Here is a 24238-nt window from a genome sequence, read left to right as displayed (position 1 = left end):
CCTTTGCCAGTTGTGCCCAAGGGGACTGGTCACCTGCAAGGCGAGGGGCTCCGGCGGGCAGTGCTCGTGGGTGGAGGTGGGATGTTGCCCTTGGACAAGGCTGCCTAACTTCTGAAATGAGGCTGTGTCTGTGATAATGCGGCATCGGGACTCTCAGAGAAGTCATCAGACTTGCACACCTTTTCTTCCAGGCTGGGGATAATTTCTCCCACTGAATAAATTTTAGAGACAAAATAATTTTGTGTCCCATATGGGGGTGGGGAACAATTTCAGTCAGAGGGGAACGAGGTAAAAACGACCAGGATGTTTGCAGGAAACTGTGATCCCTTTGAAGTTGCTGGAGCTTCGACTTCGAGGATTAGGGTAGCAGAAATGAGTCCTGAGAGAGAAGCAGGTTTGGGAAATGGAGGGACTTGACCGCAGAGCTTGGACTTCATTCTGCAGGCAGAGGGTGGGCACTGTAAGGGCTGCTCGCTCACAGGCCCTCAGTGGGCCGGGTCCTGCCCAGTTCCGTTTGCTCTCAGACAACAGCTTGCTCACCTCCAGCGTGGAGCCTGACACCTCTGGTAGATACTTAATTCGTGTTTGAATGAATAGATAAATGAACTGATGGAGAAGTTGACCTTAAAAATGTGGGCAAGAAAGTGAGCTACAGATAAGGGAGTGTCAGTTAGTGTAAGCTTTTCTTGAAATTGATCTAGACGTGGACATAGAAACACGGGTAGTATATAGATCTGATTTTATCAGTAGGCGTCATCAGGCATCAGTGTGTCTTAAAACAACTTTCATACAGGTCTTTAACAAAAAGCATTTTAACAAGTTGATTTACTGTTTTTAATGTCAGTGTACCCAAATTTTGATTTTTATCTAATGAGTAGGAAATGATTTCATGTTCGGATAGATTTCATGAAGTATCAACTCAGCCTCTTTAAATCATATTCTTTTTTTGATGTAATTTCTGTATTTTAACTAATTTCCTATCTTACATATACAAAGTTTATATGTTAAGTTAGCTGAGGTGTAGGAAGTATATTTTTTTACACACACAAACATAGGCTCCATAATGTATCATGTATCATTGTAATGGTTTGTATTCATGTTTATTACCGTTGGTTACATCTTTGTAGTAATAGCACTCAAAATATATCTTAAACCTTTTCCTCCCTCAGAGGTAAATTTCCCCAGAAGGACTTAGAAATGCTGTTCCCTGGAATGAGTGCTGATTTTACAAGTGAGAACTTTTCGGCTGCCTGGTACCTCATAGAGAACCACTCCAACGCCAGGTTAGTGGGTGCTGGGCTGTGTTGTGTGGTTTCATGGGGTGCAGCTCATCAGACTTGAGGTAACGTGGGTTTCCCTCTGGCTTTGCTGCTTAGCAGCCCTTTGACCTCGGGTAAGCTCATGAACATCTCAGAGTATCTGTTTCTGTATTTATAAAATGGGATCATTAATCAGAGGACCCCTATTTCCTACTATCACGTTCTTTCTATATGTTTCGTTATTTATGCCACCCATTAAAACTTTGGAGTCTCAGCTGTGTCCTGTGTCTGAATGTGATCCCCCTCCCTACTCAGGTAACAGAATTCTCGAGTGCTGGTTTAAAACGAGGAACACACCTCCTTCCCTGAGCAGAGAGCAAAGGAAGATGAGTTATTTATCATCTTGCAAAGACTTGGCTTAAAATTAGCCAAAAAATAAACAATGGTCATGTATCCAATTAAAGTGCTCCTTTGTGTCTGCTACTTATAGTTTACCCACTCTCTGTACAAGAGCAGGTCTGTAACTTTTTCGCAAGACTGGCTTAAAACAGTTATATTTAGTAAAAATGTTTTAATAAATCAATGGCTTGTTGTTTAAAATTTGTATTCTTGAAAAGCCAACTTGTTAAAATATACCTTAGGAGAAATTCTTCCCTCACCTGTTGGGATGAAAACCATTATAGAAAACAGGACAAGTTGGTATACACCTAGAGTAAATTTGGCCTGATAAATTTTTAGAGCAAATGCCTGTCACTTTCTTTGTGAAAGATGGTTCTGAGTTCACATTATAGACGTGCTTTTCTGTCACCATGTCAGGATTGATCTCTGTTCTCTGTGTAGGGCCATCTTGGCATTCAAGAATATAGTTAATGTTTTATATAGCCAGATTTTCTTAGCTCAGGTGGAAATAAAACTTCTGAAATACAGAGATCTGACTACTTTTTCTCTGCCTGAGATACAAAGATGAAATAGTGTGATCTGTTTAGTTATTTAAATTTTGAGTTGACCCCCAGGTTTCCTGTAATTTCACTGTTAATGGCGGGGCCCGGTCGTGATGGGCTGAAGAGTCAGCGTGCTCAGCTTGTGTCCAGAGCACAGCAGTGGACATCCAGGGGGTCCTCCTTAGTCCTGGCACCCAGCACTGCATGGTCCAGGTCGCCCCATCTGGGAGACGCTCTTCAAAACTCCTTACCTGGCAAATCCTGTGTGTGATTTGGGTCGATTATAAGAATGTCTCCATGTGTATTTACTTCCCAGGGGTCTGACATATGAGGGCTACAGATCTCCTTGTATAGCTGCTGTAACTTTGGCGTTCATAACATGTAAAGGTTTAGATCTAGGTAAGAATTTGAAAGCTTGGTTTCATCTGATTACATATTGTATCAGTCTGTATCTTTCCAGGGTAGGCTTCAGTATTTCACACTTGATGCATTATCTTCTTGTGGTTTCTTCATTTCACTTCAGTTTTGAACAGCTCAAAATGGCCGTCACCCACCTGAAGAGGCAGGCTAACAAGAAGAGCGAGGGCAGCCTGGCGTGCGTGAAAGGGGGACTCAGTACTTTCTTTGAGGCACAGGACGCCCTCTCAGGTAAGGTGACCCTCAGCCATCTGCTGGGGCTTCCCCGTGGACACCCGGCCCTGCACTTACGGAGTGTTTGCAGGCTGTGACGCTGAGGCCGTGTCCCTGGAGCGGAGCTCTGCAGTGGCCACCAGTCAGTCTTTGCGGCCGGGCTGGGATCTCTTTGAAGGCTTGGTACCTTAAGTATTTGTCCCTGAGGCTTTGCTCACCCATCAGACACGTGTGAAATAGGAGACCACGCTGCCTCCCCGCAGTGCCCGGTGTCCAGTTAAATCCCAAGGGTAGAATTCTAGAATTTTAAAAATCCTTGTACAGCCATCAGTATCTTGCACATGGGACGAATTCTGTAGATGTGACCCATTGTGTGTTTGGTCTGGGAAGAACTGGTGATAACGTGTCCTTTCTTTGTAGCCATCGCCCCACCAGCCCCGCACGGTAGCTAACTCCTGCATCCACGTACTCATCCTTACATGGGAGGGAAATTGTATTCAATAGAAATGGTGTGGCTTTAGACATTTCAAGGGAAGATGTTGGGTAGGTTATTTTATCTTTTTCTTTCTCTTAAACTACCTTTAATTAATAGAAATCAAATTATTGTTTATCTAGTAAAAAGTAAGATATATTAAAAAAAAAAAAGCCCAATTCTTTTTAAAAACAAAGACACCTGTAACTAAGTACCTGTATAGCGAAGTACCTATAACCCTAACTGTAGACTAAGAGGCCACACCTTCTTCAATTCAGAAAGTTTTTAAAATTAATTCATATTGTTAAAGTTCGACGTCCTATTATCTTTTTTAAAACCCTTCTCCTCCTGGGCCAGACACGCTTGGTTGCCTTTTGACAAGTTAAATGTGCATCTGGTACAGCTCTCTGCACGTAGAAGTTAGGTCTTTGAAGGAGTGAGTTGTGAATGCCTGGGAGGGAGCTGAGAAGTCAGGTGAACTTTGATAAAGTCTCTGTGCCCTGCGTTTTTTGATGGTGTTATTTTCTTCTTTCTTTGTGCTTATTGATATTCTAAGCTGTCAGTGGTGCTATGTGAACAACAGAAACTTGAGCATAAATGAACTGAGTTTAGTGTGTTCTCAAGTGACACGAAGTTATCGATATGCCTGGTAGCTGTGCACCTGATAATTTGCCATATGTGATTAGCAGTTCTCATAACTATTGTAATTACAATACTTCCTTAGCAAAAACATGCTTGACTCTTCTCTCCACCCTTTTTTTGTTAACATATGTATTTGTAAACACATGTATACTTGTATTCATTTATTTATGGTTTTACTTATGTAAATGGCTTCACTCCTGGCAGATTTCAAGAGGTTTTATTTGGTGCATTAAATTTAGTCTCATTTATTAGACATTTGTCCTAGAAGTATACTGGTAATTTAAAGTTTAGCAAAGATGATAATGCTGACCAACTACTAATAAGCGAGTGACTCTGTGGCGTATAGAAAATGATTTTAATGGTAAATTAGAAAATTTTAGACACACATATATCTAGCTTTTCTATTTTTTGATGTAAATGTACATTACAAAAAATATTAAACAGACAAATAATCAAGAACAACTTGAAACCCTACTGTAAGGGATAATCACAGTAACATTTTGATGTATTTCCTTTTGGTCTTTTTCCCACTCAGCTTATATGAGTGCATATTACAAAATTGGAATTATATTGTGTATATAGTTGTGTGTGCTAGAAATCTTTTATACTTTACGTGGCTCCTCTGAGTAATTATTTTCCTATACTTTAGCATTTGATTTGTTTTATTAGTAGCTCTTTAAAAAATTTTTCAACTATAGTCTTAATTGAAATTGAACTGTAGTTTTAAAAAATGCTTTTTTGGTCAGGTTTTGGTGTTACTGTTATACAGAATCATGTGGATCTGTACGAGTATATGTTCGTACTGTGAAGTGGGTTATGTAGATTAGGAATTATTTGAAATTTGAGAGCGTTAATACATTGAAAGAGCTAATAAGCTGTCTGCTCAGGTAATTAGCTTTACTTCCCTATTATGAAAAATTTCAAGCATGCTAAGAGTAGAGAGAACAGTACCATCACTTCCGTATATACCTGTCACCTAGATTTAGCAGGTCATATTTTTCCATACTCGCCTCATCGGAGGTTTCGAGGTTGGTTGGTTTGTGTTTTGCTGATCTCAGGCAGCACGACCTTTCTCTCCTGTGCACTTCAGTGTGAGTCCCCTGATGAGGACGTTACGTACTCGACCACAGCCCCGCGACCACAACTCAGAAAGTTCCAGTAATCCTTCAGCATCATTCAAGGCCCCAAATTCAAATTCCCCCAGTTACACTTACTTGGTTTGTCCAAACCAAGATCCACATAAGACCCAGGCAGTTCATTTGGGTTTTTTTTTTCAGTCTCTTAAGCCTCTTTTAAACTAGAACGGTCCTTTCACCTTCGCTACCTGTCTTCATTGTTTTCATGCTATTGATTTGTTGAAGACACGAGGCTGTTTGTCCTGTAGGATATCCCATATTCTGGATTTGACTCATAACTTCCTCATGGTGCCATTAGCTTATTTTACTCTCCGTTGTATTGCTGGGACTTACCTGATTGGATACCAGTCAGGATTCAGTTTTGACCCTTGTGGCTACATGTGGTAGCATGTGCTTCCGATCTTATCCCATCGGGAGGCGTTAGTGTCTATTCCTCCTGGAGAGAGACCCTGGGGTGTATATATAGACACTGGCAGCGTGTATATAGATGCACTTTTGAAATCTCTGCTTTTTGTGTTCTGTGGATTTTGGTTTGGCTTTCTGAATTTCTCTATTTCATTAAGATTTTCATGCCTTTTAGAATTGCATTATAATTTAAAAGTCATTAAAATTTCATTGTAATAGGCCCTTGTCACCAATTTCATTCACTCGTGTGTCCTACTTCTTTGTTTACATTGATTCTTTTTTTTTTATAGATATATTTTTAATTAATTAATTTTTGGCTGCGTTGGATCTTCGTTGCTGTGCACGGACTTTCTCTAGTTGTGGCGAGTGGGGGCTACTCTTCGTTGCGGTGCGCAGGCTTCTCATTGCGGTGGCTTCTCTTGTTGTGGAGCATGGGCTCTAGGCACGCGGGCTTCAGTAGTTGTGGCTCGCGGCCTCTAGAGCGCAGTCTTAGTAGTTGTGACGCATGGGCTTTGTTGCTCTATGGCATGTGGGATCTTCCCGGACCAGGGCTTGAACCTGTGTCCCCTGCATTGGCAGGCGGATTCTTAACCACTGCGCCACCAGGGAAGCCCACATTGATTCTCTAGTTATGCCTTTTTTGTGTTTTTAAAATTTGAAATTGTAATTTTCCTCTTCGATCTAGTAGTTTGTAGCGGATTTTTGTTTTTTAAAGTTAGTTTCTAGTCTAACTATATTATGAAAAGAAAATGTGTTTCTTGATAGATACCAGTTTTCTGCAACTGCGTGTTCTTTTCAGGGCACACTGATTGGTGTACTATTATCAGTGCCTGATTAATTATGTTATTTAAGTCTAGGTTATTTATAATAAACATGCCAGACAAATCTCCCTCTTTAATTTTGACTCTGTCAGTTTTTCTTTGTATGTAAAACATGTTTCCTTTGTAACTTTTGATGCTTGGATTCTCTTGATACTAATATTACACTGTAAGGTAATAGTAATAGCTGCAAAATTGGGGCACTTCCCAGGACTACCGCAGGTTTGGTGATCAGCTGGAAGGACTCACAGAACTCACAGTTGTGTACTCACAGTTGTGGTTTAGTACAGCGAAGGGAGACAACTTAGCTCAGCCTGGGGAAGGGCACCCGGGGTGGGGCCAGGCAGTCCCACCCACAGGGAGCACTGGTTGTCCTCTCGGGTGGAGTCGTGTGGCACCGACCCTCCTGGTGGTGATGTGAGATGGCGGCGTGGAGTGTTGCACCCAAGCCTGGGGTCCGGAGTTTTTATTGGAGCTCTGTCGCATAGACACGAGCTGACTCCAACAGCTGACCTCCATCTCCAGTCCCTCTGGAGATCGAGCCAATGCCAAGTGACCAAAGCCCTCACCATAAACCACGTTGTCAGACTGTGCGGTGCGGCCCCATCACAGAAGATGCTTGAAGAGCTTAGAGGTGACCTTCCAGCAGCCGAGGGCAAAGGCCAACCCTCTCTTTGGGCAAGATTAAATTCTTTACTGTACAGGATTAACATTCCATACCCTTCCTTTTGTATGCATTTGCTTGATGATATCATGCATTAAGTTCTTTTTAACCTTGAGAAATTTTGATTTTGTTTCTCTCTTATAAGCAAGAAGTGGTAGGATTTATATTCTTTTATGCCGTTCTGAGAGATTCTGCCTTTTCATAGAAGAATTTAAGCCATGTACATTTATCATAAGTGAAACTTCTGTCCTTTTGTTCTGTTATTTTTTCTTTTTTCATTTTTACCTCTGCTATATGGACCATATTGTTTGCAGATTTGGAAGAAATGGTCTTACATTTTATTACAGGTTGTCTCTGACTCCTGATGTGCATGACAACAGTTTGGCACATCTGCATTCCTCACGTGCTTTCCTTTTTTCTGGTCTTAACTTAATCTGAAGTCATAGACCCAGTTGCTTTTTTTTACCTTTTCTATTTTATGATTCTGTTTCTAGATTTATTCTTGTCTTTTGCATTTAATTTCATATTTACCACAGTTACTTAAAATTTACCATTTATACACATACATTTCATTGGCTTTAATGTTTGTTGCCAGTTGTGTATATGTGTCATCTTTCCTCTTTGGATTTTTTGTTTTGTAACTCTTGTGCGTTATCTGTTGAATTCCTGCGTGCGGAAGTGTCTCTTGCTTTCATACATGAACAACCCCTTGGCCATAAGAGAATGACTTTTAAAACATTGATCCAGGGTCTTTTAGTGTCACAGAGAGGAAATCCTGAGCCAGAGTAATTCTTTATTACTTGTAGGTGACTTGTTTATTTTTCTCTCTGCCTAAATGCTTAAGATATATTTGTTTAGCCTTAAATTATTTTTAAAAAAAACCCCAAAAACAAAAAAACCGCCTTTTCAGGATATATTGGAATGTAGGTCTTGTTTTTATTCATTTTACCCAACACTTGATGAGCTTTTAGAGCCTGTAGACTCACACCTGCAGGCTCTGACACTTTTCTTTTGCTCAGTCAGCTGTCACTCCCTGGGGTGTCTCTGAGAGGCCTCTTCCCCTGCTGCTTCCCTGCACCGTGCCCAGGGGAGGAGCCCTCTGCTAATTTCCCTCCCTCTCCTTCGTGCTGGGTGCTGGGAAATGGTCGTTCTTAAACAGTCCTTTCCTTAAAGGGGTGTTGGAGGTGAGAACAGTAGGGGAGACTCTGTAGTCTTGAAGACTTGGGAAGAAGTCTGCAGGTGTGTCATGTCTGGGCCACCCTGTGTTACAGAGTTAGCTGGATAAATACCTTTCTCTGCCCTTTTGATATCATCTGTGTTTTTCTCTTGACCGAGTGGACTTTTTTCATACACAGTCCAAGGATTTTTTTCAGTCCATCCCAGTCAGGTGTACAGTTGGCAGCAATTACCTTCTTGCGTGGCTTTTATTTATCTTTAAGGTTTTATGCTGTTTTCTTTATTCCTGTGTGTACCATGAGTATTTTAATTAGAATTTGGCAAGAAGTGTGTCTGGCATAACTAATCTGCCAATGTTAACCTCGGTGTGTTTATTATTATAGTTTTTTCTTTACCATATCCTGCAAAAATATTCCCAGCACCGTACTCCACTTTCCCGTGGCTGTCGCCCTGCTGTGCCCTTCCGGCCCTCAAAGCCTTGAAGCCCAGGTTCTCCCCGGTTGCGCTGGTGCCTGTGGGGCCTCCTTACAGGAAAGGCCGGCTGTTCCTCAGTCCCTCTGACCCTCACCTGGCCGATCACTTGTTTTAGTGGCAGGTCCAGCCCCATCAACGGCTCCTTCTCAGAACAACCGTGGGCCTGGCCTCCTTTACCATACGCTAGGTGAGGGGTGGCCGAGGGGAGAGGCCCAGGCAGAGTGGCAGCGTGTGCTGCTCAGGACACGCGTGGCCCTCCCTCCGTCCGCGTGTTGCTGCTGCTTCAGGAGTGGGTGCCACTCTGTTGAGGGATGCAGATAACCTTGGCATGCGCTTATCCAGGACCCACTTGTCTAAGTGGGCTCCTTTGTACCTGCTAGTCTTCGAAGGAGTAGTTGGAATTATGTTATTGTTGTTTTCAGTATAACTGAGGAAGGAAAGAATTCATAGAGTACCCAACCAATTTAGATGTAATTTATGTATGATTTAGCCACTCTGAGAAAAATTTGGTCGAGTAAGAAGTAGAGAACTAAATGTTTGAAAAGCTGTATATAAATCTGAGTTATTAATGCATCTCACCCTAACCCTGCCTAGTGTCCTATCTTAGTATTATCCTCAGAGGTTGGCACCTGGACCAAGTTGGGCCACACCTGTCTTTGTCCACGTCAGGAGCTAAACATGCCTGTTTTTCAAGAGTTGTTTAAGAAAACAAGGGAGAAGAATGTGTGCTAGAGGTCCCCCTGTGGCCCCCAAAGCCCTCAATATTTACTGTGTGTTTCTTACAAAAGTAGTTTGCCAGTCTCTGGTGTAGCCTGAAATGCCTGCCGTACACAGGCCGGTCGCAGCGTTCAGTGGTTAGAGCCTGCAGCTAGCTCGTGGGTGGCCGTGTGCCTGACACTCCTGAGGGGCTCCACCTGCACTCATGCCTTTCCTTAGTGCTCACCTAATAATGGCGTTATATAAATGTATACACAAATATTATGAATTCTTAAATTGAAATTAGAAAATTTGATGTCCACATTCTGTTAGAGAGTTCAATAAAACAAATCATTTCTTTGAATCAGTAGGCAGTCTTTCTGTAACTGATTTTTCTTTGAGTAGAACTTTCCCATACATACTTTTTTGTTTCCCAAATATAGATTTATGGTGTTCAACTGCTTCACATATTTAAGTTTTAATACATGAGAAATTGTAACAAGCCTGTGACTATGGACTGAGTTGCTCTTTCTTTTTCTTGAGGTTTTTCTGCTTATCAAGGTCACAATTTTTTTTTAATTAATTAATTTATTTTTGGCTGCGTTGGGTCTTTGTTGCGGAGCGCGGGCTTTCTCTTGTTGCGAGCGGGAGCTACTCTTCGTTGTGGTGCGCGGGCTTCTCATTGCAGTGGCTTCTCTTGTTGCGGAGCACAGGCTCTAGGCGTGTGGGCTTCAGTAGTTGTGGCATGAGGTCTAAGTAGCTGTGGCTCGCGGGCTCTAGAGCGCAGGCTCAGTAGTTGTGGCGCAAGGGCTTAGTTGCTCCGCGGCATGTGGGATCTTCCCGGACCAGGGCTCGAACCCGTGTCCCCTGCATTGGCAGGCGGATTCTTAACCACTGAGCCACCAGGGAAGCCCCCAAGTTGCTTATTGAGTTATACTATTTAAAAATGTTTTCAGAGAAAATAAAAGGTCAAGTGACCCAGACCTTGGGTTATTTGCATTTGTTTTCTGGAAAGTAGGATTGCCTTTATCAGATCCCAGTGTCTCTGGGTCCTCATGCTGGCTGACAGCCTGAGGGGTCTGCTGTGTGGAGATGGGCGCAGGAAGCCGCTTTGTGGAGGGACAGGGCTGTGAGCCATGCAGCAGCCTGGACCTGTGGAGCGGCAAGGGGCCTGTCAGTAGCAGAGAATGTGGCTGGGGACTGGTTTAGTGCAGACTCTGACTTAGAAGCAGCATTCGAGCGGAAGCTCTCAGGCGTAACCTCTTAACTGCCACCGATAGACCGGGAGTGGTGACCACCTAATAACATGCCACGTGGCCACTCGCTCCCTTCCAGCCAGGACTGTCAGAAACACAGCAGCCTGTGCTCAGGAGCAGTGCGAGCAGACGTGCTTGTTTGGAGCATAGGTGTCCTTCTAGTTCCACTTTTTAATATGTGGGCTTTTTTATCTCCGTCCCTTAAAGATAGGAAAGTTCTTTCCCATTTAACTTAATCAATTCAAGGTATGTGGAAATGTTTTATGTCATCACATAATCCAAATTTAAAATATTAGATAAATAACTTTTTCATTCCTGACTCAACCAAGACAATTAAAAATACAGTAGTTGGTTTTTCCCTGCAAATATATATATTTTTCTTCCTGTGAATGTGTTTTTTCAACAGAGAAGCAGTATATTTTTAGAGTTTCATGCAAAATTTGAGGTTGTTTTACAAAAAAGTATAAAAAAGGACAAGATTAAGACTAGAAACTAATTAAAAGAAGAGGTTGATGTTCAAAGCTCATTTGACCCAGAATTCCCTAACCAGTGAGTCAAGGGAAACCAATGAAATTGTAATTGATTAAAGAAACACACATCAGTTTTGCTTAGACAGACTTTTTTTCCCTGTAAGTCTGCCACTCCTGACTGGTGGGTTGAGGCAGAACCTGTCAGTTCCTTCTAAGGAGGAGTTTGAATGTTAGAGAAGAGCTCATGTCCAGGAGTGCTGCTGCCCTGGAGTTCTGCCGGGACGCTGTGGAGTGAACCGTCCTGCAGCGGAGTGTGTGCTGGAGCACGTCTGGTGAAAGCATAGAATCCTGGCTGTCTCAGCAGCTGTTATTTTGGAAAGAAGTCTTGTATTTGCAACTGAATGCAGTTCCCCACTGACATAGTAGTTCTGTTGTTCCCAGTTTACAGATGTGGAAACCAAGGCTGAGGGGGTTTGGGTCACCTGTCCATGCAGTGTGGGCAGGATGTGGTGAAGCTTCTTGTCCTGGGATCACACCGCTTGAGCTCAAATTTGGGGTTTGGCTTTGTGACCTTGGTCAGCTTATTTAATTTTACTGAGCCGTGGTTCCCCCATCTGTGAAATAGAAATAACATTAGAAGCTCATCATTGGCTTCTTACCAGATACGCATCGTGCATTAGAAATTTATCATGGTGGTCTGCTTATGGTCATGCCTCAATAATATTTGCCTTGCTATTTTTATTACTTTTACTGTGTCACAGTTTTGAATTTGAAATTGTATTTGGGGATTTGTTTTGAAAATTTTCTTAATGAGTCACCTGAGCAAGCCTGATCTGCTGTTTAAAACCTCCTCTCTTCAGCAGGTAAAAGTTTTTAAATATAAATTAACGCTTTCCTAATACTCTTTTTCAGAATCATTCAGATGTGCATCAGTATTAGCAAAAAACTCCAGTGTAATTCATACATCCACAAATTGACATATTGGTAGATATTACTAGATATTTCTTGCGAACCTCCAGGGAAATAATTACAGACTGAGTAGAACATGAATAATACGTATTTTGCCATGTTAAATCCCAAGGCTGAAATTAAATATTTTGAGGTTGATAGATATCAAATAGTAGTATTTCTATTTTGTAGATGGTGAAACTGAGAAATAAGAATGACTTTCTTATGGCCAGATATCAAAGATATTAGTTATTTAAGCCTCACTTTTCTTTTCTTTTTTTTTTTAATCTTTTCAGATAATTATGTAAGTTCATCTTTTTTTTTTTAATTAATTTATTTATTTATGACTGTGTTGGGTCTTCGTTTCTGTGCGAGGGCTTTCTCTAGTTGCGGCGAGCGGGGGCCACTCTTCATCGCGGTGCACGGGCCTCTCACTATTGCGGCCTCTCGTGTTGCGGAGCACAGGCTCCAGACGCGCAGGCTCAGTAGTTGTGGCTCACGGGCCTAGTTGCTCCGTGGCATGTGGGATCCTCCCAGACCAGGGCTCGAACCCGTGTCCCCTGCATTAGCAGGCAGATTCTCAACCACTGCGCCACCAGGGAAGCCCTCACTTTTCTTTTTTAATTCAACCGTGTTTACCACTCAGCCTTGGTGATCAGATGACTAAGTATGTGTATTATGTACTATTTTAATAGCATTAAACTACCGTGACTTAAGACTGGTGTCTGCTGGTTACTTTGCAGAGTTTGTGCAGAGTTTTTGTGTGTTTGTGCTTCTTTCTAGCAGTGAAAATATGACCATTTTTTATGCTGTTTAAAAATGTCATTTTGACGTAATGTTTTCCCACCCATTAAAATAGCCTGTGTTTTAACTAGATGCTTTTTTCTAGCCATCCATCAAAAACTAGAAGCGGATGGAACGGAAAAAGTAGAAGGATCCATGACGCAGAAACTGGAGAATGTTCTGAACAGTAAGTTTTGTCCTACTACCCAAAACTATTTATGGACTTCATAACAAGCTGTGATACAGTTCTTGGACCTGGTTTCACAGAACAAGGCAGTAAGTTGTATTTTAGTATTTATTTCTAAATAGTAGTGATTTAATGAACATAAAGGGGAATAACAACATTGAAAATGAATGTTCTCTTTCTGTTTGCATTTTATTTATGAGAACTCATCATTTGAAAGCAAGCCAGTGTACTTCTTAAAAAGTAAAATTTGCTGCCATAAAGAAGGCCAGGATATAAATAGCATCATCAAAGATAGAAAAATGCCACAGCAGTAACCAAGATTGTCATTGACCAAAACCTGAAAAAGCATCTTCAAGTACGTGCCAGCATCAATGCAAATAACATCAGCTACTAGAGTGACAGATACCGAGCTGCTGTCTATTTATTTGTGCCTTGTCTTTTTCCAAAACAACTTTAAGGCAGCTGCATACTTGAGTGTTTCTAACTCTGAGACATTTTGTAAGAATTGTAGGCCAAGAGAAACTGATACATGCAGTTGGAGGCCCTGTCAACCTCCCCTTCTTTTTCTGACATCTGTACTTCCAGCTACTTATCCTGCTGATTTAGAAGAAACTCATCAGATAAATCAATCCCTGTTATAATATTAGTGGCTTAAAAGTAAATTATTCTCTTCCACGTATGTAGTAAAAATATTTGACAAGGAGCAGTAATGCCCAGGGGACTCTCCTAGTTTTCAAGTATAAACACATATAGCATATGATTTCTCCAGGAAGTAGGGTAGGGTCGAGAATAACCGAAACATTTAAGAACCCCGGCATCAGCTCTTTAGTGATTCTATGAATGCAGGACTGTGATAGCAAGTCAGTTTTGCACGTCTAGCTTAATTTAGTCCCATCAGCAAAAGTTTCTGAGCTTTTTTGTAAATATCTATTCGTAAACCTGGGGATAGCTCTGATAATAAAAGTGTTTCCTAGAAAGAAGCTTTAATTTGGTATAGGCTTTCCTTGGTAGTAGAATTTGAGTACTTGGATTTCATCCCAAACTTTATGAGTTTGACAGTACTTTAAATTTTTTTGTCTCTGGTTGTTGGTATTATTATCATCATCATCACCATTTTGCCTTGAGATTTTACCTCGTTCCTTGTTCTCGTCTGAGAACCAAGTCACCAGCTTTGTTCAAATGGATATATTCTGAATTCAGCCCAAATAAGCATTTACTAAAGCTATTTCTATATTAACATAGACATTTTACGGTCTTGGACGGATATTTTCTGTTTAGGGATGTTATTTTCCCTGGAGAAGTTGCCATCAAACCATGATATCTGTTTAAAAAAAAGATTATGTCAGTAACTTTTAAAAGGCGGCTTGTGAGAACAATCTGGCTTAGTAAGTATCTCATTGTATCAGTAGAAGAAAATGGATATTGGCTCAGGTTTGGAAAAAATCACGATCTGTTTCATGGGTGAGGCCTGGCATAGTATGTTAACGTAATTTTTTTGTTTTCAGTAGTTTAGGTAATTCTCCTTTGGGACTTGTGGTATAAAATTTGTAAGGGAAATGGTTTTACTTCTGTTCCTTCATAAGCACAAACTTTTTCTAGAAATGTGTCCTTTTAACTTTCTACTGAAATTTTCTCTTTTTTGGGTAAAGTTGGCTTAACGTGAATGTCACTTCTTTGAGACTCAGGACTTTCTGGGATAAAAATTTGCTGTAGATTATATTCCTTTGTAACAATCCATTTTTCCTAGAAACATTTTTATGTCAACCGGATGTTGATGTTTGCTGTCTTAGGGTAAATCGTGTTAGTCTAGGTCAGCTTGGCCAACATTTGTAAGACTGGTTGTGTCAAGTGCCGTGCTGGGTCCAGCGTCGAGTATGGAGCTGGGAGGGGTGTGGCTGCCGCCCAACAAGCAGGTCCCCTGCCCCGACGGCGTGCCCAGGTCACCGATTCACCGATCTTCAGGAGCTGTACCACCGGGGAACTGAAACAGAAATTATGCAGGAGTGCAAATGTAGTCTGGTTTGCTTAGATTATATATTTTTTCTTTTTTTCGAATTTCTATTTCTCCTTTTATTTACTTATTTATTTATTTATTAGCATCTTTATTGGAGTATAATTGCTTTACAGTGGTGTGTTAGTTTCTGCTGTATAACAAAGTGAATCAGCTATACGTACACATATATCCCCATATCCCCTCCCTCTTGCGTCTCCCTCCCTCCCTCCCTATCCCACCCCTCTAGGTGGTCTCAAAGCACCGAGCTGATCTCCCTGTGCTGTATGCAGCTGCTTCCCACTAGCTATCTATTTTACGTTTGGTAGTGTATATATGTCCATGCCACTCTCTCACTTCGTCCCAGCTTCCCCTTCCCCCTCCCCGTGTCCTCAAGTCCATTCGCTACGTCTGCTTAGATTATATTAATGCTTTAATCTTGTGTATAATTACATACTAACGTGCATTTTCCCTGAGTTATTTTAAATGAAAGTTTTTTAAATTTGGGCAACCTTTTTCACTTTAAGTTTCTTAAAGGGTGATGTTGACTAAGAAATTCAGTCCCTTTTGTTCAGAATTTATCAATGTTGAAGCCTTTCATTGAAATTCTTTTTTGTTTTCACTGATACATGTTTCTCATATTTGCCTTGGTATTTAATAATTCCTTCTTGATTTCAAGCCAGTGATGAAGTGAAGACTGTTAATTTCTATCAAATCCACATATCTCACTCTGTGTTGTTACCTATTCCAAGAGCATAGAACAGTGCCGTCCAACAGAACTTCTGCCATGATGGAAATGTAGCTCTTGAGCACTTAAAGTGGAACTAGTATTGCTGAGGAATTTAATTTTTATTCAATCTTAATAATTTGGCTTTAAGTCGAAGTAGCCCCGTGTGGCTGGTGCGGCTGGGCTAGGCAGGCAGGTGCAGGAAGGGACCGTGTGGTCTAGGTGTGCGTCGCCAGAGCCGGGACAGCTAGACCTCTGTGCCCCTCACTGGCGTCAGGGCTTGCTCCCACAGTCCACAGATGCTCAGCCCCCGCGGTAACCCTGGGAGGCTTGTGCTGTAACCTCCATTTTATTGACGAAAAACTGAGGCTCAGAAGGATTGAACGCGTTACCTAAAGTCACATCAGCAGTAAGTGGCAGAGCTGGGATTTGTGTCTACGCATCTGGCTCTGAGCCTGCGCTTTAAACTACAGACTGCCTTGCTGGTTTGGGATGCGTGGGTTTCAGTGACCAGTATGCTTGCCACGTTGCATCAGGTACACACCTGGTTGCTAGCTCTGCGGTCCACTGAACGTTCACCAGTAACAGATGCCCAGCTGCTCTTCCTGCAGAGTCGGGGGGACCCACTGCATACGCTTGCCAGGTCCTGCTCAGACGGCAGAGTGTGCCCATGTGCAGCCTCCTCGTCTCCCAGAGGGAAACTTGCAGACATTTCGCAGACATGGAGACTCAGAAGGGGAAGTTGGCCTACAGAGATGAAAGTGCATCAGAAAAGGGAAAGTGGTGACATTGTGAGTGGAATTCAAATCCAGCACGACTTGGGTTGTAGAAGTGGCTGTGGTGGGGTGTGGACACTGCCACTGGGAGCCCCGAGGAGCTCAGTGAGGGTGGACTTCCCCACCGAAGCCAGGAAGGTGTGACGAGGGGGTAAGGCTGTCCCAGAGGGAGTGAGGCCGACGGAGCGCTCAGAGATGACCCGTGAAGCTGGACGTACAGCAGACAGACTTGGAAACGAGCGTGATTGTTTGTCAGAGCACAGAAAAGATGCTTGATACGTGCTGTAAACTTTATGACAAGAAGAGGCGGGCTATCTTGATGATATTTTTTATGAAGAAATTAAACACTTGAATTTTCAGTGTTTCTAATGTTTTATAGTGTACTAAATAAAAATTAGTTTTACTGTTTTTTCATTTTCTTATTGATCTATAACCAACAGTAAGCAAGTTTTTAATGCTTCAGCAAAAATTTTTTAAGTCACAGAACAAGCGTCGTTTTCGCGTTATTAGGGTTGCTTGCTGTGCTCGGTTCAGCTGCCCGATCACTGACATGGTCCCGCACATGGGCCCTGTGCTGTCCCTCCCTCAGGGGACAGCGTCCTGGGCACTGGTTCTGAGGCTGGTTTCTGGTACTTGCCCTGTAAGCGTTTATTGAGCACTCTTATTTATATTCCAGGGACAGGAGGATGAAACTTGCGCTTTAATTCTGAGAGTTTATAATCCAGTGCAAAGTAGGGCCAGATAGGCAGGGGATTAAATTGTGGTGTGACAGTGCTCTGCTGGTAGGGGTCCCGGAGCCCCACAAGGGGCACCTGATGGAAAAGTGGATGGGGAGAGGACGGGGGAGGGCTCCGAGCCTCGGGAGAGGAGGGGGACAGGCCAGGCAGGCCGACATTGGCCGGTGGGCACTAAGTGGGCCCAGGTGCATCCCGGGCGGGGCAGGCCGCACGAGGAGGAAGGTGCTGACCTCAGGGGAGATGGCTGTGGGCCATGAAGCAGGACCGAGTACCCTGGGGTGCAGACTGCCGGGTCGAGGGGTCTGCTCGTGACAAGCTCTCTGTGTGGCGCTGTGGAATTTGTCTTTATCCTGAGACTACTGGTGAGCCGTGGGAGGATTTTAAATAAGGAAGTCACATGGTGAACTTTTAGAAAAACATTCTGCCGTCTGTCCAGAGAACGCACCCGAGGGAGCTGGGTAGAGACCAGAAGAGAAGCCGGCAGAAGTGTGCACCGGTGACGCGAGAGCGGTTGTGGGACCCCGGCGCCAGGCCCGGCTGGGAACGAGCGCTAGGTGACTCAGGTAGTGACCTTGTCCGTGTAAGGTCGCCCTGTAATGTCAGACAGCTGCCTGTCTGGCCGTTTTCTGGAGTCTGTTAAGAGAAACGAGACACACAGCAGGTTGTTCAGTCTCTTTGTGTCCTGGTTTTGCTATGAATTTAAGTATACGTTGAAAAGTTACCTTAAATTTCATTCAGCTTTATTGTTCCTGGGGTAAATTGTGTCGTGGGTGTGTAGGGGGAACCCTCCTCCCATCCCCCCCACCCCAGCTCCCATCAAGCAGAGACGCAGGTTATACATCACCCGTACCGTCCTCTGTGCTGGGTGCCAGTGCTGTGAAAAGGGGCCAGAGAGAGCTTCGTGTTTACTTTAATAAACATGCTTGAAATGACCAGGCGCCATCAGAATTACACGACTAGCTTTTGTGGATGACGGGTTCCGGGCACAGTTACAGTGTTTTTCCATCCTTGAGGGCAGGTGTGAGTTTGATTGGTCAGTGGGCAGTGCTGCGGTGACTTGTCTTCCATCTTATTCTCCAGCTCTGTTGAGATATAGTTGACACGGGACATTGTGCAAGTTTAAGGTGCGCAGTGTGATGGTTGGATACCTGTCTGTGATGCCTTGTGTTCACCCCCCCCGCCCCCCCACCAGCGCTGTCGCCACACGTAATTCCATTTGTTTGTGGTGAGAATGTTTGAGGTTTCCTCTTGAAGCCACTTTCAGGCTACAGTACAGCATTGTTAGCTCTGTTTCCGATGCTGTGCATCACATCCTCAGAGCGCATCCATCTCCCCGTGGCCCCAGCCCGGCCTGCTTACAAGGGCTCGGCTTTTCAGGCTCCACATGTAAGTGGAGCCACTCAGGGTCTGTCTTCCTGTGACTGCACGTGGCGTGGAGCCCTCCGGGTCCATCCGCATCTCCCTGTCTCATGCTGAGGAAAATATCACTGCCCTGCCAGCCCAGCTGAGGCCAGCGTCACTGCTGTCAGTGCAGGGGGCATCCATCCCCGAGACCATGATGCAGTGTCCCTGTGGGGGGAAGGGGACAGCCTTCAGCCTGCACGTGCCCGGGGCTGCTCGTGGGCTGGTGCAGGTGGCCTTCAGGGCAGTCCTGCCTCCGCTCGTGGAGCCAGCGTGCCCTTCTCCTCTCAGCCGCGGCTGGTGAGCTGCTGCTGATTTTTATCTGCTTGCGCAAATCTCGGTTTCCCTGCTTTCGTTTATTTTCTTACTGTATATAATCATCCAGTTATCAGAGCTATGAACTCCCAAAATTTTACTGTGAATGCAATAAAGTTCGCAACAGAATAATTTATGGACAGAAATTATCTATAAATTAAAATCATAATTTCATGACTTAAAATTTGTACATAAATTAGAATTCTCTATATGTATACATTTCTGTGTAACTAAATTAAATTTTAATCTTATAGTTTATAATTTCTGCCTATAAGTTTTTCTGTATTAAATATTTATATTTTATTTAATTTTAAGCAGATTTTTTACCTGTGCTTGTTATACTTTTTAGGGGAGTTTGAAATTATTAGTTTGTATTTTTTTATTGTCTTTAAAATAAGATGAAAAAAGAAATCTAATTTTGATATTTTGTACTCCTTCATTGTAGAGGAAGTGCTTGGGGATTTAACATCCACAGCGCACACATAAGTAATCAACCTTTAAAAATATTCAGTCCCCATTCACGTATCTAATTCATTCATGAAGCCTCAATTCGTGAAGTTTATTTCTAAATGATAAACAAATGCTTAATTTTCTTCCAAGAAAAATACTTTTAACCTTAATCACATTTCTAATACTCATTTAGTCATCGTTATATTATATGGTTTGGTGGCAAGAAGGGAATATATTTTTTTTCTCTGAGTAGAAATTTAGTATTCTACATTAAATAGCGGTTGGTGAAAATAGCTGTCCTGACAAAACAAAGTTTTTATACCAGGCCTTTAAAATTTCAACAGAATTTAAACATTATTTAGATAAAACAATTATGTTACAAAGATGACTTTTAACACACTCAGGCCACCCACAGTGTGGACCAGAGAATGCGGCACGCCAGCCACCCAGCGAGACTGAGGTCGTTTTTTTCAGCTTTGCTTAAAGTATAGTCACTAGACCAGATAATGTAGAAGCTTTTTATGAGCAGTGGTCAAACAGCCAAAAAAAGTTTATCCTTTTTCTTCCCTTTCCTTGTGACTAATTAAAAATAATTCACGAGTTGAAAAAGCTTAACTATTTTTGTACATAGTAAATTTTGTTTTAGATAAAGAAACTCTTTCATTACAGTGATTCATAGAGTTTGAGGTCTTTAAGGTTAAAAAAAAATACATATATATAGAATGTCCAGTTTGTGTATCATTTTAAGAAATATTAAGCTGATTTAAGGAATATTCATTAATAGTGGTGTGTTAAAGTTTGACATTTTAAATTGCTTATATCATTTTTTGTGCCTGCTAGATAATTTTATGTAGAAGTAGGATTAGGTCTAAAATATTTCTTTTGAACAACTTTTCTGAAAAATTTTTTCCGTTTTTTTTTTTTTATTACTATGGATATGTAGATATTGAATCCAGAGAATTTAACTAGTGTACTTGTGTGTGCACGCGTGTGTATGTGTGGGTTTTAACCTGTTGTCTGAATTAATGAAGTAACCTAAGGGTCCATAATGCTGTAAACCTTAAAAGAAGCTAAAATAAACGTAGATTCACATTAGACAATTTATTTGGGCCCAGTAAGTATGGTTATTCTTAATTGGATACCATTAATTGGTATACACATATGAAAAGACTTCACAGGCAAAAAGGAAATTGTATTTTAGCAAACCGTAAAAAAAACTCCAATATAGCTGACTTTTAGAAAAGTCTACTGAGTTTTAATATTAAGTGCAATAGCAGTCTAACATTTTATTTCTTTTGTCCAGTGACACATTTTCTGATTAAAATTAGTTTTTATCTAAGTTTCTTTTTGTCCTTTTAAAATAGGAGCAAGTAACACTGCGGACACATTATTTCAAGAAGTCTTAGGTCGTAAGGACAAGGCAGATTCCACTAGAAATGCACTCAATGTGCTCCAGCGATTTAAGTTTCTTTTCAACCTTCCTCTAAATATTGAAAGGAATATCCAAAAGGTAGAGTGCATATTTATGTACCTATGGTCATAGATGTCATAAATTTTAAAGAGTTGTTAAGATGTTTTTTATCTTAACCAAATGTCTTCATTAAACTTTACTGACAGTCTCCAAAATGTTTCTTTATTTTAAAGGGTGATTATGATGTGGTTATTAATGATTATGAAAAGGCCAAGTCACTTTTTGGGAAAACGGAGGTGCAAGTTTTCAAGAAATGTAAGATTTGTTTATTACTTTTAGATTTTCTACTTTGCTTTTACAGGAAGAATGTGGAATGTAGTCTGCAAAGAATGTTACATTCGTTTTAGTTTTTGTTTATATGGTGCCCTTTCTCAAGTGTAAGACAGTTACTTCAGAAGTAACACGATGGCTTTTCTTACTAAGATGGAGTGAAAACTGTAGGATAGGTTAGCCTTGGACATTCTTTGCTGCTTGTTAATCATGTTGCTATTTAAAGTCTTTTCTACTGGAAAGAATCAATTATAGATATTTTACAGAAACGGAAATCTACGTTTTAATCTTCCCTCTTCAGAAAGACCAATATATTTATGAATTCTAACCCTACTTTAAAGTAAACTAAACAACTTTTGAAATTATCTCTAAGGCTAGAGTTACAGAAAATAAGAAAAGCCTAAAATGCCTTATGGTCATGCCTTATTAATTGGGAGAAATATCACAGGGCTTGATTAAATTTGTAAATAATTTTATTTTTATTGTGGTAAATTTACATGCAGTGATATGCACAGGCTTACATGTTGCAGCTCAGTGAGTTTGACAAATACACAGGCCCATGGAACCCACACCCTGGAGGGAACGTTTTCATCACTCCAGAAATTTCCCTCTTGCCTCTTCTCAGTCGCCCCTCTACCCCAAGGCAGCCACTGTTCTGCTTTCTGTAATTGGATTTTAAATTTTCATTCTGTAAGTCGTGTAATTCTTTCCTTTTTAAACAGATTATGCTGAAGTAGAAACACGGATTGAAGCTTTAAGAGAATTACTTTTGGATAAGTTGCTTGAGACACCATCGACCTTACATGACCAAAAACGTTATATAAGGTAAACCTTCTGCAAGAATTTTGACAAAACACATGTGTCTGGATAGTGCTGCGTACATCATGTAACTCTTAAAGCTGATTTGGGGGAAATTGGGAGATTGATGAAACAGTAAAAGGGAAGACAAGTAGCAGAAATTTAGGGATACCTAGTGTAGGACACCAAAATTCTTTTGTGTACTCAAAAATTTGGGAGCACTCACTCTTTAAAGGCAAGGAAATCCTGCCGGTTTGGAGAAAGGAAAAGTAGCCTCATTGCACCTCTCCTCCCGTCCACAGCATCTTCCCCAGCCCGGGGTTGCGGGGGGCTCCCTGTGGGCCCCCGCAGATGGGGACTCCCTGACTGGCTTAGAGGGTGGCACTGTCCCACAGGCGGGAGAGTCTCTGGTGCCCCGAGAGTGGCCAGGGCTCAGCAGCAGAGAAAATTCTGAAAGCTTTCAGTCTTGAAAAGGAAGTGGGAGGGCTTACGTGAAAAAGACAGCAGTAACAGTAAAAGCCATGGATACCACAGCATAGAGGGAACCATGTTGCCCGAGAGGGAGGGGCTTCAGCAGGCGCAGGGGCGCTGGAACTGCTGACTGCGCCCCCTTCCCCCAAACAAGCCTGCGCAGCTGTGTCTGAGCCTCACTGTGCCTCACAGCCGCCATGCGGCGTCTGCATCACACCTGGCGCGCAGGTGAGGACCTGGGACTCAGAGCGGTCGCTGCTCAGCACGCACCGCCACAGGCCTCCCTGTCTGTCTGGCTTCACAGCCTGTCTTTGCTTTTCTCTAAGTGCCCCCAGAGGAAAGAACGCATTTGGGAGATTTTTCTGGCCTGTAGAATCATAGAAATCTAATGCTGCAAATAAACTGCATGTTAGTTATCCAACCGCTTTTTTTTTTTTTTTTTTTTTTTTTTTTAACGTGTAAAGTAACAGAGTTCCAGGAAGGTTAATCTCTCATGTAGGAAACATAGCTGGTTAGCATCTTGTCTGTGTTCTGCCGTGTTGCTTCACTAATCGGGCTTTGTGTCTATTTACCTGTTTACATTTATTCTTTTTCATTTGCTGATAATAATACGTTAAACCTTATTGAGTGCAGGATTTCTTTGTGTAGCGAATTACCATTTATGTAGATTACTCATGTACAGCTCCTGTGACTGGTTAACCTACTGGATACCATTTAAAAGATGGTGGGTGTTAAAAAAGATTCTTTTAAATGGCCTATTTAATGTTTTATTCCCTGTCATTTTAAAGGGAAAAGAACAAGAATGTCACTGAGAATGTCAAGTCATTTACTTATTTTTTAATCATTATTTTATTTTTGATACTTTGAGAAGATACTGAGCAATTTTATCATCCTTCTTAAATTAAGGGTTTCATTATTAATGAATAGCAAAAACAACATCACAGCCAGGCCAAATAGCTGTTGGACTTCGGAATCTATGGTGCGCAGTCCTTTGAGCACCAAGTGCGGGTGGAGACTCTCGACTTTATCATCAGCAAAACTCCATCTCTTAGCTCTCACGTAACCAAGTTGCACAGCGAATGAGCGAGGCAGATTACCCCTGTGTTGTTGTGCTGTTGTTCACTGCTGTATCTACCTAAAGACGTCCTCATGCTTTTCACTCTCCTTACTCTGGTGAGGCTAGTAGCTCAAGCAACAAGCAAAGTACCACATACTTCTTCCATGCCAGTGTGGTTCTGTCCTTGGTAATCGTTAAAAATCATGTTCGAGTATGGCTAAAGACTTTAATTCTTAAATTTAAAAATTTTGAGCCTATGCTCATCATAATTAACATTCCTTACCTTCTGCCTTCTAAAAAAGTCTTTTTAAAAAGTGTTCTCAGATAACACGTATTTAAAAGAAATAGCAATAACCTGTATCATATGCTAAGCCAAGATCTTTGAAATGAAACTACATACTAAAAGAAAAGAGGAAACTCATTGGATTAAGTCATTTAACCAAGGAAAAGCCTAGCACAAGTTGTGCTTTTGAACTGAGACACTGCAGAGTTTCTGAGACAACAAATTTATCTTTCTTTATAAAACTCTTTTATGTAATACCCATTAGCAAGATGATAGAAAGAGGATTATTATTAAATTTTGGGAGGACCTAGCCAGCATACTGAAAAGACATAATCTGAGAAGATGCTGAGCAGAAAGCCATGTTGATCTTGCTGTGCTGCTCGAGAGCGAGGCTTGTGACGGCCCCTCTGTGTGCTGCTGGTGGTGTGCACAGAGAGGGAGGGAAGCCGCCCTCCGACAGGGACGGTGCTGTATTTTCTGCTGCTGCCGATCTGAGGTTGCTGTTGAGTGCCAGCGTCAGGAGGAGGTGCAGCAG

At 41.9% G+C, this 24238-nt stretch overlaps 1 protein-coding gene across 4 annotated transcripts in view; it reads left to right on the top strand.

Moving 5' to 3' along the window:
• EXOC2 (exocyst complex component 2) overlaps positions 1-24238 on the top strand; it is a 154376-nt gene that overhangs the window by 45605 nt on the left and 84533 nt on the right. For all 4 annotated transcript variants that reach the window (XM_061195664.1, XM_061195661.1, XM_061195660.1 and 1 more), the window contains 6 exons: positions 1170-1283; positions 2724-2848; positions 12877-12957; positions 20718-20863; positions 20998-21079; positions 21817-21919. In XM_061195664.1, the coding sequence (XP_061051647.1) occupies positions 1198-1283; positions 2724-2848; positions 12877-12957; positions 20718-20863; positions 20998-21079; positions 21817-21919 (623 nt within the window). In that variant the 5' untranslated portion in view covers positions 1170-1197. The remainder of the gene's footprint in view (positions 1-1169; positions 1284-2723; positions 2849-12876; positions 12958-20717; positions 20864-20997; positions 21080-21816; positions 21920-24238) is intronic.

This window comes from Eubalaena glacialis, chromosome 7, assembly GCF_028564815.1.
Source record: "Eubalaena glacialis isolate mEubGla1 chromosome 7, mEubGla1.1.hap2.+ XY, whole genome shotgun sequence".
Taxonomy (NCBI): Eukaryota; Metazoa; Chordata; class Mammalia; order Artiodactyla; family Balaenidae; genus Eubalaena; species Eubalaena glacialis.
This window is presented reverse-complemented; position numbering and strand designations above follow the sequence as displayed.